This window comes from Toxotes jaculatrix, chromosome 15 (genome assembly GCF_017976425.1).
Source record: "Toxotes jaculatrix isolate fToxJac2 chromosome 15, fToxJac2.pri, whole genome shotgun sequence".
Taxonomy (NCBI): domain Eukaryota; kingdom Metazoa; phylum Chordata; class Actinopteri; family Toxotidae; genus Toxotes; species Toxotes jaculatrix.
The window spans coordinates 18,200,266-18,214,140 of NC_054408.1; the positions used below are offsets into that span (position 1 = coordinate 18,200,266).

General features: G+C 39.8%; 1 protein-coding gene across 1 annotated transcript in view; it reads right to left on the reverse strand.

Moving 5' to 3' along the window:
- lrp1bb (low density lipoprotein receptor-related protein 1Bb) overlaps positions 1-13,875 on the reverse strand; it is a 241,714-nt gene that overhangs the window by 55,792 nt on the left and 172,047 nt on the right. Inside the window, exons 42-50 of the mRNA XM_041056911.1 lie at positions 12,569-12,758; positions 10,282-10,486; positions 7,994-8,186; positions 6,171-6,296; positions 4,989-5,117; positions 4,692-4,811; positions 3,687-3,800; positions 3,384-3,533; positions 2,976-3,098 (exon numbers count right to left, since the gene is read on the reverse strand). Coding sequence (XP_040912845.1) covers positions 2,976-3,098; positions 3,384-3,533; positions 3,687-3,800; positions 4,692-4,811; positions 4,989-5,117; positions 6,171-6,296; positions 7,994-8,186; positions 10,282-10,486; positions 12,569-12,758 — 1,350 coding nt within the window. The remainder of the gene's footprint in view (positions 1-2,975; positions 3,099-3,383; positions 3,534-3,686; positions 3,801-4,691; positions 4,812-4,988; positions 5,118-6,170; positions 6,297-7,993; positions 8,187-10,281; positions 10,487-12,568; positions 12,759-13,875) is intronic.

Sequence of the window (13,875 nt, forward strand, 5' to 3'; positions counted from 1 at the left end):
TTGTACGTGGTCTTTTTTTTTATACTTTTGTCTCACAAAAGACAAAATTTTGATAAATGCTCTCAGTTATTATAAAGTAAAATAAAACACAAAACACAAAACAAATGTCTGCATTAAATATCTTATCAACATCAATGCACTTAAGTATCGCTTATCAAGATGAAAAAAAAAGGGGGTTCCAGAGTGACATGAAACAGCTAGATGTCAACTAAGAGAGCACGCTGCTGATCACTGTGTAAAAGCTAGGGTGTAAAATGTGGATATATTCATAATCTGTGCTGAGTTTGAATCACTGAGCCACCCACTCTCCCTGTGGTCTCTTCCTCTCAGTCCTGCCAAAGTCTGCCAGAGCTTTGATGACATGTTGAGAGAAGGAAGAGGGAATGTGTGCTCCAGGTCAGACCACAGTACAAGTGAATATGGATCCTACTGAGGGTCGGGGGGTAAGGATAGAAGTGACGGGGGGGGTTCCTCACACACTGCATGGCTGTTCTCCCTGTCAGACTATGTACAACACATCAGCTTTACGTGCACTAATACAGTGAGGTAAGATAAGGATGAGATAAACATAAAGTGACTAAATCCGGAAACGATGATGACTTTCTGTATGTGATACCAAATTTGCACTTCAAATGTGAACAGCTGCTTCAAGTGTATAGCAAAATAACAGGCCTACAGCACATTAAATGTATCAAAGAGAGCTTTTCATGTCTCATTTTCAATAGTGTTTCACATTGTAGAAAAACGCAGTATGCATTGTGAAGTGAGAAATGACTATTTCGTCTAATCAGATGTGGAATTTCAAATTTATGAAATGTCATTTTCCTCAAACCACTTTGCCTTTGCAGTCAGATTATCAGTGGCTGGAGCTTTTTATATGATAATTAACTCAGAGGACTGGGAATATTGTCTATTTGTCCTGAAAAAAACTATTCAGAACATCTCAAAGAATTGAGGCAAAATTCATATCAGTTCTGATATAAGCACATTTGAAGCATGGGATGTTATCATTTCACACAGGCACAAATGACATTTTTAGATAAAAGAATGGAAATGGTGTTCATGTGTTATACTCTCTAACAGTATTCATGGACAATTTATAAAATAAATCTGATAACTGCAAGAGCATTAAATATGAAAACTGGATCATTCCTCTTTCTGTCGCAACTGTGATGTAAACAAAGGTGCTCGTTAATTATACAGGAAGAGGAAACCAGGAAAATTAGGGATCTGGAACATCTTAGTCAAACACTCTCAAAGGGAGAGACGTGGAAGTTCTGTGGTCACATTTCGTTTGTGTTACTCTTCCTGAAATTAGTTCCTGATGTCATCTGCCGGGGTCAGGATGGTTTAAAGGCAAAATGAATCATACATAGTCTTTAGCCCCACGAGTGGCTCTGTTAGGCTGTACTTAGGCACAGTGGTACTTTGAAATGACAATATTAAAATATTAATGTTAAGGAAGTATAATGTTTACAACATTTACCACCTGTTTAGTGTGTTAGCGTACTAACAAGAGTCAGCAGTTAACACAGAGTATAACTGAGGCTGCTGGGAGTGTGTGTAGTTTTGCAGATATTTGTTTGAAAAGCAAAGCATGCGACAAATGTGCGGATTTCACACAAAAGTGAAAAGCAAGAAAGTGTGACCTGCTCATGAGGCTAGATGAAAAGTCAGGGGATCATGAAAATCATGAGAATTCATCCTCTGGGCACCACAAAAATCTGTAAATTTCATTTTAATCTATCCAGTAGCTACTGACACATTTCAGTCTGAGTGAGATGGTGGACCGACTGACCAACACTGCCAGACCTGAAGTCACACTAGGGGCACGGTTAGAAGAGAAAGGCAAGAGGAAGGAGGAAGAAACAAAGATCCTCTTCACATTTTACAGCATGTGTGTGTGCGTGTGTGTGTGTCTGGAAATGTGATGTGTTTGGTGCTGATCAATGCAAATTTCAATAGTTGCATCTCTTTTACCTCCCAGGTCTGCACACAGATGGCAGCACTAACCGCTTCATGACTTCTCACAATTTAAGTGACTAGACCACACAGTCTATGGGCAAGACAGTGCAATAGGCTGCCAACTTAAATACAGGCAGCAAGTGTTTTGACAGTGTGTGTGGACCGCTTCATCAGATCTAATTACCTTGTGAATGTGTGTGACAATGATGAAGCTCTACAGCTGCTCTGACCACCTACATTAAATGCGTCCAGTCAATTTTGCTTTGATGCCAAAAGCAATGACATGTGAATGGCTATGAATGAGAGCTGCATGGTTTGAGGGCCAATTATATTAATCCATACCATGACTTAATTAGGGTCCTCCTGTTTAATTGGAGAGATCTCGGCTGTGCCATGGTAGGTTCTGCATACATAAGCATGGATCAAAGCACAAGTAAGAATGCTCTTGCTGCCTCTGGTGAGGGAAGTGGAGGAGTGGCAAAGTAATGTGTAATCCTTTCATATGTCACCGCTTTCCATTCAGTCCACATTTCTATCTTCAGTGATGCTCATTAATTAATTGTTACACAGGAAGTGCTGTTTATTATAATTCAAAGAGAGAAGGGGAAAACTTGTGTCCTCAACAGCCTCACTCTCAATTCAGGGTCAGAATTAGATTTTCAAACAAGCAGCAACACCCACTTGAGAAATCTCAAACACAGAATGGGGGGGGGGCAAACAAAGTGAGGGGCAATTGCCTCATGGCATGATAAACAATCATCTATTGTGTTTCTGTCTCCTTCTTATATATTGTATGTTATATTTGTTGCAGGCCTGGATCTATTTAAATGCCAACAATAGCAACAAACAAATAGCCTCTTGTTAATGGAAAATAAATATCTTTCCAACCACCGGCAGTGTAGTTTAGAGAAACCAAATACCTCATATATTTCTACCATTTAGAAAACAAAACATCCTTCCAGTTTATTGTGTGGAAGCTCTTCCATGAGAGGTAAGATTTGTTGGCTTACCGCACTGGAATTCATCTGCCCCGTCTTCGCAGTCTTTTTGGCCGTCGCACAGCCACACGCTGGAGATGCAGTTCCCACTTGGACAAGCAAAGTGGCCCTCCTCACACTTCTGTCCATGGGAAACTGGGATGAACAACAAAACCAAGCCAGTCCTCTGGGCATTAGTGATGATTGAGGTCATTATCTTATCCTAAGCTTTCTGAATCTCTCATTTCACTGTCATAATCATCTCTGAAAATGAGATCTGTCTTAAGTCTTGTCTAATTGAGGCTGGCTTCCTTGATCTGCCTCTGAAAGCACAGGCAAAATGTGTGTCTTTGTGTGTGTGTGTGTGTGTGTGTGTGTGTGTGTGTGTGTGTGTGTGTGTGTGTGTGTGTGTGTGTGTGTGTGTGTGTGTTGGATACTCACCCTGGCAGTTGGTCTCATCAGCATAGTCGCCGCAGTCATTTGCACCATCACAAATCCATGAGGGATGGATGCACAGTGAGGTGGAGTTGCAGCTGAGGAAATCTTTTTCTTTTACCCCCAGCTTGTAAAAGTGAGAGCAGTCGGTGTGGTCTGAATACAAAACACAACTGTCTTGTCACAGTGGCTGTGATGATGAAGGTGAGGGTGGCAGTATTCAATGTGATCCTAATGACAGTAACAGATCTAAGTGTGTTTACATATTCATTGTAACTGCAATGGAAAGCAAAGGCAGAAAGGACATACTGCAGTTCTTTTCATCTGAGGCATCGGCACAGTCAATGACCTGGTTACACCAGGCTGAGCTGGGTACACAGCTCCCATCTTTGCAGGATGACTCTGATGAGCCACACGTGACATCTGGGGGAGAGAATTAGCATTTCAAAAAGATAACAGAACAGAAACTGCACTCAGACGCAGTCACAGGTAGAGCTCACAACAATACTTAAAACCCCTTTCTGGGGGTGGTGAAAATTAGCTCTGGGTTGCAAACTGCCAGACAGAAAAACGTTTGGGATGAGTTGCAGTATCAGTGCAGTTGGACTGTCTGTGCTATAAAAATATGCCTGTCTTGACCCTCTAAGTGCTGTGCAAGAGCAATTCACACTTAATATGCAAGAAGGGCTTCTTGGTTTTGTTGTTCATTTACCAACTACTGCAAAATGGCTCTAGTCATTTCACCTCTCTGCATATTATTATCAGTCCATAACATAATACCGTAATTAATTGTTCTCGGTAATATAAAAAAGTTATTGTTGCTGTCCCATTAAAAAGAAAATGCAAGGCTGAAGATGACACAGCATAATAAGAAAAACTCCTTCCTGAAATCTCAGAATGCTGAGTTGGAAAATGCACATTAATTATGAGAATACTACTGTCTCCTTGTGGGCTCAATCACCTTGGTAAGACTCTTTCCACCTCAACATTCTCCCACTATCACCAATTACAGCATGGAAATAAACAACATTTTTTTTCCTGGATTATTTCACCAGTAAGGTCAAAACAAAATCACTCTGGCAATACTTAAAGGACACAAAGTATTGTGCAGGCTCTCAGAAGCAGCTTTTTAGGGTGGAGGCTGGGAGCTTCTTTGAATTTGTGCACTCTTTATGATCTTGGGGCTCATTAGACAGTGAAGGCTTAGCACAGCATGTGGCCTAGCGTGCTGTATTAATATAAGCATTAGTGTGGCTGGATCCTGCCCTCAGAGGCAGGACGGATTGAACAGGAGATCAAACGGCTCTGACTCACTGCTACAGAAAGCTTCATCTGAATTATCCCCGCAATCATCGATCCCGTCACAGAAACGACTGTTGGCCACACACCGGTGGTTGTAGCAGGGCCTGAAACCCTTCCGACAGCTCCTGTTGTCTGAACAGATTGAAGTGCATAAATTTGTTATAAATGAGCAAATACTTGCCACTTTATAGCACAATTACAGACAACAATCGACAGGTACATATTTCATATTTTTTTTAATACTCGAAGTATATACAGATATATTCTTATCTGTATACACTTCACATAGAGTTGCGAAGTGTTTCTTACCACAGTATTGCATCTTCTCGTCTGATTTATCTTTGCAGTGAGCTACTCCATCACAGGTTAACTGGTAGTTTATGCACTCTCCATTCCCACACTCAAATTCAGTGTGGATGTTGCAGGAGGAATTTTCTGCTGCAGAAGAAGACAGTGAGGGTGATGAGCCATGACTGTCAAATATCTCAAATCTTGACTGTGTATATTGAACAAACTTCACACATACAGCTGAACTCAGGGGCCACATTTTAATGCATGGTACTCCACATTTACCCAAGCAGCTGAGATTTGTACCAATATGTAAATGCAATAAATTGCATTCAATAACCCCATTACCCTTATACTTTAACTCCAGGGAAAGACAGTGAAATGCCTGGCGTAGTCTAATATTCTGTTGGTAGCTAATTCCAATGTGATCTACAGTATTACAGCCACTGAATAATTAATGTCAACATTGTACTTTTGGTGATTTTAGTGAAATTAAACCCCCCACCCCCCACCCCAACTCTGCTACTTGCAACTTCACAATTTAATAAATATGAAACCTCTTCCTGCTGAGTGGAATCGAGGCACGGTGGAAAGCCTTCTGTCCTCTATCATGACATCCAGGCTACCATCCAGCTCCTCTGAGTCACTTGCCATGTTTAGTCTGGCCAAACTTCCCTCGTTTGAACAGCTCCTCCCACCTTATGTTCTATCCTCACACTGCATTTTAGACTCAACCGGCACTGTGTCAAATTAGGGATGCTTTCTCCTTGTGACTTCAGGCAAGTAATTGTGACAAACATCCTACTCCTCTCAGCTGTATTTTCTGCTGTCTGCCTAAACTTAAAGTAGCACAACATTATATCTTTATTTTCCGGAGCAGTATTGATTATGACTCCTGGAATCATTACAGATTCATTGTTTAGTCAAAGGGGAAGAGACAGCAGTTGGTCATGCTTTCCTGTTTGTGTGTGGTAATGTACAAAGGGATCAGTTCAAAGATGTCAAAGATTTGTGTAAACAGACCAATTAATATCTTACCCTGAATGTGCACAGAAGCCAGGTTACACACAGCATATAAATGTAGACAATGACTTCTTTTGAAAATAACTAATCCATAAAGAGTGCCATTAAAATCAATACCTGTTATACAGGTCAGAAGTTGTGACCTAAGTATAATTAAATTTTAAGCTTGTCATGACTTACACACGCATCTGTTGTTGTCTAACAGGACACGCTCTCCACGGCAAGTGCAATTGACCCTCCCATGTGGGGTGAGGAGACAAAGGTCACCGCAGCCCCCATTCATGTGTCGGCATGGGGACAGCTCACCTTCAATAACAATCAAAGAGAACTGATTAAGCAGTCAGAAGCAGTCTCACCAGACACACTTTCTCTGTCACCAGTCAAGGATTATCTATTAAAAGGTTAAGAAAAACACTGCTAAAAAACTGGCAGAGAAAATCTTTTCATCTTATCCAATGACCAATTTCCAGGATACATGTTTTTCTTACTAAGAAAGAGGCTCATGTAAGTGTCAAATACTTCCACTACATTCATTCATCAGTGGTCAACATCTGAATACATGGCAGTTCTGTTGTTAAAGGTCTGCACTAATACTGACTACAGGCAGACATCCTCACTGACAGGTAGTAAATGTATTATAGTGTTGGATATTTTGTCTTTCTCTGCCTGGGGTGCTATGTGTGAAAAAACTGTGTGTAGCTTTGTGGAATCCATATATTGCACTACATCGCATGACCAAAGAGCAGACAATCCGTGAAAGAAAATGTTGAGAGCTAGTCCAGTCCTGAGAAAAAATAATGCATAAAAGAAGCTTAGCAGCAACAGACAGTCTCAATTGTAAGTGTTCAGAGACATATATGTCCATTGGAAACCCTCTGTTATTACTTGCCCTCCAGCCCTGACTATTTTATTCATGAGAGAGGAAACTGTTCCTGTTCTGCAGCTCAGGTAAACCATTTGTATGGTTATTTATAGTCAGGACATGCGCGACAAGGAAAATGCAATAAGAGGTCAACAATGTAAAGATTGAAAAGAATAAACTGATTAACAAATCCACAATTGCTGGTCATTGAATATTATGCTGTGGATTTGCAGCTGTGCCCGTGCAGGTCGTAGGATGTGATTATTTTCCATGACGAGATAAACGAGGAACAGTGGGGCTCTCAGCATCCAAGTCCAACCAGTGGGACTGAAGCCCACTTCCCTTTGTCCTACTTGGAAATTAAACTTTATGCGGCACTTAAGAGACTCCCTCTACAACATAGGCTACTTTTTTTTATTAATTACCTCTGAAACTCTGAAAAGTTTCTAGCCATTCTAAATAAGTCCAAGTTCGTTTATCAACCTGCTGTTTTTGTACATCAAAATGAAACCCACCTTTTAAATCTTTTGCTTTTAGATACTAGAGCCTAGATGACCAGATACCAGTGATTGATTATACTGATTATAAATATATTATATATGGCTTTTATTTCATTGAGGCCACACCGAGCTTACTTAAAAATATATATGAATATCATGCAAATATTCTTCCTTAATACATAATGCATATCAGTCACAGTTTCTTAAAAAAACAACTTCAAGAAATCCTTTCCAAAAAAAGCTTATTTAGACAATGTTTTTGTCAAAAACAAATATTTTCTAATATCTTGTAATCAGATTAAAAAAAAAAAAAAATCCCAAATGTTGATCCGAGTATGGACCTCAAATAGCCACAATCAGTCTGGCTTTATTATATCCTCAAATGTTGTAGCAATGAAAAACATAAAGCCACAAAGGACAGTTACATGCAAACTGTAGCAGTGACACAGCTACATATTTATTTTGGTCTGTTGTCCTGAACTATACTAACATAATAAAAATGCACACGTATAAAGTCCTATCCATAAGCACACATGGACACCCAGGCATCTGCAAACACATAAAACACAAATATTTGAAGACACATCACTGCATCCATTCATCATTAAATTGAGCTAATTCCCAGGTGTTTAAATACTCACAGTTGTTTGTGTCCCTGGCCACAGCTATAATTCCCATCGGTTGATGGGGTATATCTGCTCGGAGTACCTTGGTGTCACTGCCTGTGTATTTGTTTGATCGCAGCACAGATCTGCGGGTCCAGTCTGACCAGTAGATGAAATCTGCATAGATGGCAAGCCCATAGAAGTTCCCGGGTCCTGATTTAACTATGACCTAAAATTGTAGAGCAGAGCACAGATGTTAGGACTGCTTTCCAATATGCTTTTCGAGCCTGAGGTTATGCAAGTTATTCAATTTGCTGGCACGGACAATACAGCTTTAGCACGAGGTAAATTCATACATTTCACACTGTAAATATTTGCACTTCCACCCACAAACCAGTCACAAGCGTCTTTTCAAGATCTGGCTGGAGAGAGCATCAACAGAATTTTGAATGCAACCCTAGAACGAAATGTGAAAGATTATGTTTTGACTCATTAATCAACACATCACCCCCGCCGCCCGCATGAATGCTTAACCCAGATGTTGGGGGAGTAAATGACAGTGTCATTGGCAGGGAGGCAGGAATCCATCAGATGCCTCCTTGTGGGACTTTCTAGGCTTGGGGGTGTTGGGGGTGGATAACGGCCTCCAACAGCTCTGTAGTCTCAGCCATTAGTGGGACAGGCTTGTAAGCAGCATCACATTAGCCCTGTGCCATACTGGGATTAATAGGACAGGTGTTGATTAAAGGAGCCCAGCGTGTATAAGCAACAACTGGCCATCACGCGAGTGAGAGACAGAGACAGAGAGAGAAAGAGAGGGAAACGCCAGATGGGGTAGGAAGGAACATATTGATAGGAAATTAGATTTGGGATGCATTCGATTTGCAGCCAGCAACACATTACTTTTGTGCTGAACTTGTGTTTTGGGTAAACATGAACATATTTCATACATTCTTATCACTCTTTCGCTACTCTACAATATTCAAATATGCTACTTCAACTGCCAACAGCTCTCAATTTATATTCCCTCTCTTCCTGGTAAAAAGGGAATCTTTTCCAGGCTAAACATGCTGACATCTTCCGTTATCATGCACTCCGCTGCCCTTTGTGAAGCACTGCCTTCATTAATGACACAGGTCTCCACTCTCAAAATGGCACGAGGGAGAGAGTCATGCCGTAGCTTTTATCCTTCTCTGTCACCAACCACACTGGCAGCATGTAATGGCAGTGCTGCAGTGAAGATTAGTCGGGCCCTCGAGGACACTCCACTGCCATCCAAGTTTACATTCATTGACTCAATACAAAACTGAAACAATCAGAAAACTTTAAAGTGACAAGGAGCCTTAAGCTGCCTTCTCCACAGTGAAAGTCTTGTATACAGTGCATACACTGTCTGAAGAATTCCAAATACAGCTTGGTAAAGTGCTGAAGTTGACAATCAGCTACCTTTAATTTACACATTTTAATTGGAATGGAGAATCTGCACCCAGAGCAGTCTCACTGCAAAGCCTTCATTAGCAGGACTTGACTGCAGTAAGGGCAGGTGGGGACCCAAAGGTGAAGACTTTCTGAGCCTTGTGACCCAGCTCAGCAAACATATGGGTAACTAATTGAAATGGGCCAAGTTGCTGAGCTGCAGAGGTCATCTCAGGCAAAAACTGAAATCTATGGCAGAAAAGACCATCTTGTACTGTAATCCTTTGCACACATGGGATACAGAGGATATACAGTATATCCAGTTGGGATGTGATACATTATGCATGCAACTTTTCATGGAAAAAATGAGAACTCTACTCACTGAGCCTCTTTACTTTAGCACAAAATAACTTCTGTGATTAAGGAAACCATCTGTATCCACAGTGATGAAATATCAGAGCGAACATCAAGAGGTGTTTCAGATCCTATTCGCTGTATAGAGGATCATGTTCTAGGAGCTCAATAGGGATGGGAGATTAAATGGGAGGCAGAAAAACAGTTTCATTTCAGGAGAAAAGGGCACATCGATTTGACATTCTGTCCTTGAATATGTGCCTTGATTCTCAGATGTTTTGCAATGAAACATCTTCATCACTCAGAGACAAAACTGGAAAATAGTTTCTACCAAGTGAGTCAACGGGTCTCTTTCATAAAACCATTCTTTGATTCACAGGAATTTCAAAGGGTACAAAAATGTCGAACTTTAATTAAAAAAGTGTCCATACATGTGTAATGGTTATGAATAATGAAAAGCTAATATTTTTACAAAGAGAAAACTAATTCGTTGCTTAAGACTGGGTGACCACAATTAATATCTTTTAACTGGGGGCCATTATTTTCATACTCACATATCTCCCGGAACCATCATAGTCACATCTCTCAATCTTGCCAAGGCTTCCGTCTGAAAAGTAGAGCTTCTCTGCTTTGTGGTCAATTGTCAGTCCATTGGGTGTCAGAATGTCTGAGCTGATGATAATCTTCATGTTCTTGCCCACTAAGGTGGATCTCATGATACTGGGTCTCTGCTCATTCCAGTTGGTCCAAAACATCAGGCTAAAAAGTGCAATGGACAAACCAAACATTTAATTACTAGTAAGTACAATACAGCATTTTTTTAAAAGCAATTTACTGTTGCCAAATTGCTTAATGTGTAGATGTTCACTACAAAATATTTGGAGCTTTTTATGAGATACTTTTCTAATATGTCAACCAGATAATTATCTATCATGCAGGCAAAACAAACATGAACAGGAAAAATTTTCTTCACTGAATTAAACTGCTGGAGGTTTACACAGTCATTTCAGTCAGTTATCAACATCATCCCATAGCGCTCCAAGACCACCATGGCCTGTCATCGGCTTCCCCTTTATATGCCCTGAAGGAGCTCAGTGATTAAGTGTAGCTCAGTTTCAATTTGATAAAACAGATTAGCATCACAGGTTGTGAGATTAAGGTCATTTATTCATTTTCTTCTCTGTGAGGACATAGGAGGGTATGAAAAACATATAATAGTGGTGGAGTAAATAAATGAAAAATTTATATCTTAGTTTTTATGAGGTTTTGCGAGATGAACGGTCCATGTTTTTAATCTAAAAAAAAAAAACAAGAAAAACAAGATGGATATGTTTTCAAAGTGTTTAATATTTCTTTCAGCTCCTTTCAGCTCTCACTTGTAATGAAGTCATGGAAGTCTACTCCAGTGCAATAATAAAGATTCTGGTCAGAAGTCACAACCAGGGACTGCTAATTAATCACTTGAGTTTGAATTCTAATTATCAGACAGCATTTCTGGAGTGGGATGGATATGGTGCCAAATTGCCAACCAAGGATATAGTCTGAGGTCAAGAAATTAATTTAGTTAGTAAAACAGCAGGAGCAAGATACTCACTCTTCTCAGACTGCACACAGTAACATAATCTGAACTAGATGTACTGTAATACCATTGTATACCATTGTAATACCATTAATACCATTGTATTACATACCACTGTAATAAAATGTGCCATTTTTTGAAGAACAAAAACACCTTTTCCCAAAGCAAATGAAACTGTTAAATCAGGTTTTTAAAAAACTATGAGTGCAGCTTAGAATAGATGGCATCTTACACCCGAAGTGCAAAAATGCACACTAAAGCACATCTGCTTCAAGATATCTCAGATTACAGCTCCAGTCAACATAATGCAGCAAAACATTAGCATTAAATGGATCCTAGTTAAATACACACCAGAATGATTGTTGAAAAGCAGAACTTACTGTATAACACGATTCATCAATGTGTTTTGGGATACAAAAACAACTTTCCATCCAAATCCAAATTTTTTTGCAATGGCAGTGAAGTAGTTTTACATTCTAAGTAGACAGAAGGCTAAAAAACCCTTAAAAGCCTCAAGTTATATTTCTGCCCTCTGATCCAGAGGGAGACTCTTCCATTTGTCTGCATTTTTGTTACAGTGAGCAGTAGATAGCACATGGACTTGTAAGGGCTACCTGGGATATGTCTTGGCAGCACATCAACAATACAGTCAATGAATAGATTTAAAGACAAGTAGAAAGATCTTGAAATCTTTCCCAAAGCTAATGGGATGCCAGGGCACAGATTTTAAAGCAGCAGTAATGTGAGTTTCTTTTTATTTTTATTTTTTTGTGTTTGCTTTGGAGTTAAAACTCTGGCAGTGACCTTCTGTATTAAGAGAGCAATGCACTGCAGTAGTCAAGCCTCCTAAAGCTATTCACAAGCTTCTCTGTATCTTATAGAGAGAGAAAAGACCTGAGTTTTTAATGCCCTTTAAATATATAATGCTGTTATGTTTTCTTATTATACATTTTCTCAGACCATAAAATATATCACAACTCAGCCTTTTGCTGATTCAGTTTGAAACTACACAAAATAATGATGATCAAAAGCTATATAGAGGATGGTGTCATCAGTAGAGCAAAGAAAAGCAATACCCTACTTGAGGTTGATGACCCCTGGTGATGACAAAACTGAGTGTAGCTGAACATACAGTTTATCAACCTATAAATGAAAATGTTGTGAGTCACAGTCACTTAAGTCCAGACATTTTTGGATTAACTGACTGAGGAAGACTGGAGAAAAACTGAGAGTGAGTTTAGAGACTTATAAGAGCTACTCACTTTTGACACTCATCCAGGGCGAGGACATGTGGATGGTCTTCCTCCGAAAGTGTGACCACAGCCTGCCTGCTAAAGGCACCGACTCGTTTCTGGTCCACAGTTTGCCTGGTGATGGTGGAGGTAGTGGAACTGGTCCAGTACAAGGTGTCCCAGGCCCGGTGGTAGGCCAGGCCCTCCACTGAACCCACATCTAAAAGAACAGACACATAAAACCGCTGCTCAAGTTGCAACCATGTACCTTGTAATCTTAGACAGTGCAAAGTAGCGTGGTTCAGTGCACACACAGACCAGCCTGAAGGATGCTCATGTTTACTGTTTAAGTAAACTGTGCTTGGTAAGAACTCAATGTGGAACATACATCTGTCTTATTAGTCATTGCATATTATGGCTGCAACCATGTGCATCCAATCTTTGGCTCTTTAAGTGAAGGGTGAATGGGGGAGCTCACATCTGGGGCCACTAAACTGCTCTAAAACGTTTTCTAGCACAGATTTAAGTAAAAATACTGACTATGCTTGTAACAGATGCTAGGATCCAATTGTGGTTGGAATTGGGATTATGTTTCTTTGGTGACTGACACTAAAATAAATTCATGCCTCACTACACTGGACAGTCAGGTATTTGTTGATTGAAAAGTCACTCTGTGACTGAATGTTTTCACTATGAGCCAATTCCCTAAACACATAATATGAAAAAGCCTTCGCAGCCGCCCAGGTTGGTGCACGAATGTGACTGACAGGGAAGCAACCTCCAGAGAGAGACAGTGATCACAGACAGAAAAGCTGACCATATTCATGTTTTTTCATTCACTGTAGATTTTCAGTGGTTTCATATATGACCTACTGAACATGGCCTCCACTGTTTCAATATAGTATCAATCTGAAGAAGCAATGTCAGAAAAACATAACATTTAATATGCAGTGATACAGTGTTGTTGTACCCATACATGAATATGACTACTGTTCCCTATGGACCACTGTATAGTGTATTTGTACAAACTTGTGACTGGGGGATTGTTTCCATTATGTTCTGGGAGAGGAAATTGAAAACATTTTTTGACAAAAAAAAAAAAACAAACAAACAAAAAAAAAAAACCCAAACAAACAAAAAAAAAAAAACACATCCCCAAACACTACTTCATATAGCAGTGGAAAATGTTGATACCATGAAAAAGGCAGTAGGAAATGCCAAACCAGTTCAAACGAAAAAAAAAAATATATATAATAATAACTCCCAATTAAAATGCTCCCTCTGAGTGCAAATAGAAACCACAAAAAGTCAAAAGTTTATTTCTGATACAGCCTATT